The sequence below is a fragment of the Leucoraja erinacea genome, chromosome 1, assembly GCF_028641065.1.
Source record: "Leucoraja erinacea ecotype New England chromosome 1, Leri_hhj_1, whole genome shotgun sequence".
NCBI classification, from domain to species: Eukaryota; Metazoa; Chordata; class Chondrichthyes; order Rajiformes; family Rajidae; genus Leucoraja; species Leucoraja erinaceus.
Window position 1 is genome coordinate 482,593 of NC_073377.1, and position 6,000 is coordinate 488,592.

Sequence of the window (6,000 nt, forward strand, 5' to 3'; positions counted from 1 at the left end):
TAGCTGTGATGGAAGGCCAAAAAAACTTATCTCTCCACTGCACTCTCCCCCCCCCCCGATGTCAGAGTCAAAGTTGTTGGGAGGATGGTTCAGTTGCCAGTGATAACAGCTGGGAGGAGAATGCCTACAGGCCACACACAATACAAATTCAGCCTCATTACCATTGATGACATAGGTTTGGGCTTTACTATCACTGACAAGTTCGGAAGAAAGGTCTCGGCCCGAAACGTCACCCATTCCTTCCCTCCAGAGATGCTGCCTGTGTTTCTCCCCGCTGAGTTTCTCCAGCGTTTTGTGTCTATCTTCGGTGTAAACCAGCATCTGCAGTTCCTTCCTGTACACTAATAATACAAATGCAGCCTAACCACCAATGATGATATTGATCGAGCAACTCTACCACTGGTGATACAGATTAAGCATATCAGCCATCTACAATACAAATTTAGCATGACATTAACAATACAGATTTAGCATAATCGCCAATAATTACTCATTGACAATATGCGTTCAACATCGCTACCATTTACAATACAGATTTAACGTAGCTAGTATTGCCAATATTGGATATTTGACAAATGGATGTTTTTAAGGCAACGATAGATTGGTTCTTGATTAGAGCAGGTGTCATGGGATTAGCAGGGAGAGATAGGAGGGAGAGATAGATGGGCATAGGCAGGAAAATTGGGTTAGGAGGGAGAGATAGATCAGCCATGATTGAATGGCGGAGTAGACTTGATGATCCGAATGGCTTAATTCTACTCCTATTCCTTATGACCTTAATACCGACAGCATAAAGGGCCTGTCCCACGAGCATGCAACTGCATGCGGCAAGTGTGACCTAACGTGGTCGCTTGAGCCGTACGATCTCGGTCCCACTTCGATCGCCGTAGCCGTATGGAGTTGTGTGGAGCTGGTCCCGACATTGCACGGGGCTCCGAAATACTGACACTGTCCAAAAATTCCTCGTGGCAACGGCCTGCCGGTCCGCAGACGCATTGAGGCCGTACGCACTGCCTCGATGGCCGTGCGCAGCATCTCAACGCTGTACGTAGCGTCTTGACGCCGTACGTCACGCGCGAACTACCCGCGGACTTCGCTCGAACTTCACGTCAACTCGTACGGGATCACACGACCTCCGCGCAGTCCCCGCTTCTGGTTTAGGTCGCACTCGCCGCGTGCAGTCACATGCTGGTGGGACCGGCCCTGTACGGGGATCACTCGACCTCCACGCGGCCCTCGCGCGGGCCCCGCTTCCGGTTTGGTCGCGCTCGCCGCATGCAGTCGCATGCTCGTGGGACAGGCCCTTAACTCTCATTGTCAATGTAGATTCAGTATAACTAACACTGCTAATTTAGCACAGCTATTATTGACAATATAGATTCAGTATAACGAATACTGCTCATACAGGCTTATCATAAGTGATAGGAGCAGTATTAGGCCATTTGCACGATCAAGTCTACTCCACCATTCAATCTAGGCTGATCTATCTATTTATGATAAAGGCATAACTACCTCATTAACAATGTCGATTCAGTATAATTAGCACTGCTAATTTTGCATAGCTACCATTGACACTACAGGTTAAGTGTAACTAACGCTGCTAGTACTGATCCAGCATAGCTACAATTGGCAATACAGTATCAGCATAAATCCCATGCCTGAGATGGATTTGGCAAGACTGCTATTGTTATGACACCTGGTTTTCAATAATGTAACATTTTAATAAACCATGGTTCTGCAAGGTTTGCATTTGAAAGAAGAAGGGTCTCGACCCGAAACGTCACCCATTCCTTCTCTCCAGAGATGCTGCCTGTCCCTCTGGAGTTGCTCCAGCTTTTTGAGTCTATCTTTGCTTTTCAAATGCTTGCTTTCCAATCACATAACTAATGTTGATAAACCAAAGTTCCACAAGAATTGCGTTTGAAAATTGGCTTTCCGAGCAACCTGCCCTCTCATTACGGAGCTCTATTCTGTCCTGGGTTGTCGTTGAGCGGGGAGAGAATTGAACTGTGATCTTTCACCATGATCCTTACCCTGTGCGTTGGTTCTCTCCACACCTCTGCTCTCGGCTCCTTCCGTGGCTGTCTTCATTCCTGAGGAGGCAGGTTGTCAATCTATCAAAACAGCAAAGTTTAAAGAAGAAAAGATGTAGCCCCTTGTAGGGTTCAGGTTTACCTCCGGTAGATGTCTGCAGGTGTTCAGATGTCAGCACAGGTGAAATGACAACAGCATTTTTCACCTTTCAGCTTAAATACAAGGGCACCTTGCCAGCCAACCTCTAGAATAATATCAACCTGTTGGCTAGCCAGAGAAATAACCGTACAAAGTCTCTCTTAACCCTGTGCAAGCTGGCTTCACATACGAGAGAATCATAGCATCAGACAACAAGGAAACAGACCCTTCAGCCCTGCATGTCTGTGCAGGCCTATGTACACCAATAATATTTTCCAGTGTTTATTTCCTGGCCTATGTTTCAACGGTAGATAGGCACAAAATGCTGGAGTAACACAGCAGGACAGGCAGCATCTCCGGATAGCGGGAATGGGTGACCTTTCGGGTCGAGACCCATCGTCAGACTGAGAGTCAGGGGATAGAGATGTGGAAGGGTATGGTGTGAAAATGTGATATAAAAGGGGCCGAAATTCAAAGGGAAATGTAAAACATATTAAAAAGTGGAGGAATAGATCGGGTAGATGCACAGTGTCTCTTGCCCAGTGTAGGTGAATCGTGAAGCAGTCGACATAGGTTTAAGGTGAGAGGGGGGAAACATTTAATAAGAATCTGAGGGATAAGTTTTTCACGCAAAGGGTGGTAGAAGTATGGAACAAGCTGCCAGAGGAGATAGTTGAGGCTGGGACTATCTCAATGTTAAAGAAACATTCGGACAGGTACATGGATAGGACAGGTTTAGAAGGATATGGGCCAAAGTGTAAATGGTGGGACTAGTGTAGATGGGACATGTTTGCCAGTGTGGGCAGGTTGGGCTGAAGGGCCTGTTTCCACATTGTATGATGATATCACTACGACAACGTTGTATCATAACCAATAAACTCTTGTACGCAATACCCTGGCAAATAAAGGCAAATATCCCATATACTTTTTTTTACAACTTGCAGGCTACACAACGTGCTGGAGTAACTCAGCAGGTTAGGCAGCATGTCTGGAGAACATGGATAGGCGACGTTTCGGGGCTGGACCTTCCTTAGACTGATTTTACATCAATTTTACCCACCTTTACTATATTCTATGGCAGTTCATTCTAGATACGCATCACCCTCCGTGTGAACAAGATCCCTTAAATCTTTCCCGTTTCACCTTAAACCTGCGCCCTCTATTTTTTAGACTCCACTACCCTGGGAAAAAGACTATGAGCATCCACTTTATTAATGCCCTTCATGATTTCATGTATCTCCATCATGTCACCTCTCAGCTACTTATGCTCCAGAGAATAATCCCCCAGGCTATGAGTTTGAGTTTTGTTTATTGTCACAGGTACAGTGAAAATCTTTTGTTGTGTGAAATCCAGTCAGCGAAAGACAATACATGATTACAATTAAGCCATTCACAGTGTACAGATACATGATAATGGGAATAACGCAAATAACATTAGTGCAAGATAAAGTCCAGTGAAGTCTAATCAAAGCTAGTCCGAGTCTCCAATGAGGTTCAGGGGTGCTTCTCTAGTTGTTGGTAGAATGGTTCATTTGTCTGATATCAGCCGGGAATATAGAGTATTACCTATAGAGAATCTGAGTATAGAAGCTGGGATGTAATGTTAAAATTGTACAAGGCATTGGTGAGACCAAATCTGGAGTATGGTGTACAATTTTGGTCGCCCAATTATAGGAAGGATGTCAACAAAATAGAGAGAGTACAGAGGAGATTTACTAGAATGTTGCCTGGGTTTCAACAACTAAGTTACAGAGATAGGTTGAATAAGTTAGGTCTTTATTCTCTGGAGCGCAGAATGTTAAGGGGGGACTTGATAGAGGTCTTTAAAATTATAAGAGGGATAGACAGAGTTGATGTGGACAAGCTTTTCCCTTTGAGAATAGGGAAGATTCAAACAAGAGGACATGACTTCCGAATTAAGGGACAGAGGTTTAGGGGTAATATGAGGGGGAACTTCTTTACTCAGAGAGTGGTAGCGGTGTGGAATGAGCTTCCAGTGGAAGTGGTGGAGGCAGGTTCGTTGGTATCATTTAAAAATAAATTGGATAGGCATATGGATGAGAAGGGAATGGAGGGTTATGGTATGAGTGCAGGCAGGTGGGACTAAGGGGAAAAAAGTTGTTCGGCACGGACTTGTAGGGCCGAGATGGCCTGTTTCCGGCTTGTAATTGTTATATGGTTATATGGGAAGAAACTGTCCCCAAATCTGGAGATGTGCATTTTGTGTCTATCTTCTATAGTTATACAAGATGTTGTTGAGGCCGCACCTGGAGCGCTGTGTTCAGTTCATTTTTACTTCTTGCTGTACGGAAGACACCATTAAGGGAAGAGCGTGGAAATGATTTACAAAGATAGTTCCTGGACTCCAGGGCCCGAGCAAGAGGGAGAGGTTGGGCAAGCTGGGACTTTACTCCTTGGAGCGCAGGGGATGAGGAGTGATCTTATTGGTGGTGTATAAAATCATGAGTGGAATAGATAGGGTAGATACACACAGTCTTTTCCACAGGGTAAGGGAATCAAAAACTTGAGGTTATCGGTTGAGAAGCGAAAGATGTAATAGGAACCTTAAATGACAACATTTTAGAAAATAGACAATAGACAATAGGTGTAGGAGTAGGCCATTAGACCCTTCGAGCCAGCACCGCCATTCAATGTGATCATGGCTGATCATCCCCAATCAGTACCCCATTCTTGCCTTTTCCCCATATCCCGTGACTCCGCTATCTTTAAGAGCTCTATCTAATTCTCTCTTGAAAGCATCCAGAGAATTGGCCTCCACCGCCCTCTGAGGCAGAGAATTCCACAGATTCACAACTCTCTGGGTGAAAAGGTTTTTCCTCGTCTCCGTTCTAAATGTCCTACCCCTTATTCTTAAACCGTGGCCCCTGGTTCTGGACTCCCCCAACATCGGGGTGATGGGTGTATGGAACGAGCTGCCAGACAAAGTAGTTGAGGCAGGTACAATTACACCATTTGAAACAAAATACAAAGTGTTTAGTGTGGAGTAATTCAACTGGTCAAAACATGGATCAGGGTAGCTGCACATCCCACCTCTCTGTGACCAGGTGGGTTTTCTCTGGGTTCCCTGGTTTCCTAACCAGACTCCAAAGGCGTGCAAGTTTGTAGGTCAATTGGCATTAGTGAATTGGAATCGGAATTGCAATACTTTATTGTTACATGTGACAAGGCATAGAGAGACTCTTTGCTTGCATTGCCAAGGTATACAAATAATTGCCACATAAACAGCACTGACAAAGTTTCAAAGTATCCACTCGGGCTCCTCCTTTGTCATCAGCCCCAACCCCCCCCCCCCCCCCCCCCCCTTCCTCACAGTGGTCCCCCCATGCTGGAACCTCCATTGGTCTTCCCACCCACCCCCCCGTCACAATTGTGCCTAGTGTATGTAGGATAAAACTAGTGTACGGGGCGATCGCTGGGTCAGCACAGTCTTGATGGGCCGAAGGGCCTGTTTCCTCGCTGTATCTCCAAAACTAAAACTAAGATTTGTAACGAGACTCTGGTTCTGACCTTTCCCCCACTTGCCCTGCTTTCCGAAAGCATGATGATTGTATGGCAGACAAAGAGGCGGATTGGAAAAGTACAGAGCACATTTTCATAGAGAGCGCGGCAAGGCTCAGTGAGTTCTCAGGAGGAAAAGAGAGGGTGAGGCCTTTGGAAAATGACCATTAACATATGACCCGACATCTCCCAAAACTGCCGCTGCTCAACTGGAGAAGAAATATCTTGCTTCTATTACATGTCCCTACGCCCATTAAAGTCTCATTAACATTTTAAACAAGTTAATCAGTGATGGAGTCTAGTAATCCG

The 6,000-nt window shown here is 45.5% G+C and overlaps 1 protein-coding gene across 1 annotated transcript in view; it reads right to left on the bottom strand.

Annotated features, from left to right (window-relative positions):
* The window catches only part of slc4a11 (solute carrier family 4 member 11), a 196,239-nt gene extending 193,943 nt beyond the window's left edge, over positions 1-2,296 (bottom strand). The window contains exons 1-2 of the mRNA XM_055642506.1: positions 2,176-2,296; positions 2,034-2,093 (exon numbers count right to left, since the gene is read on the bottom strand). Coding sequence (XP_055498481.1) covers positions 2,034-2,091 — 58 coding nt within the window. The 5' untranslated portion in view covers positions 2,092-2,093; positions 2,176-2,296. The remainder of the gene's footprint in view (positions 1-2,033; positions 2,094-2,175) is intronic.
* Positions 2,297-6,000: the final 3,704 nt, after the last annotated feature.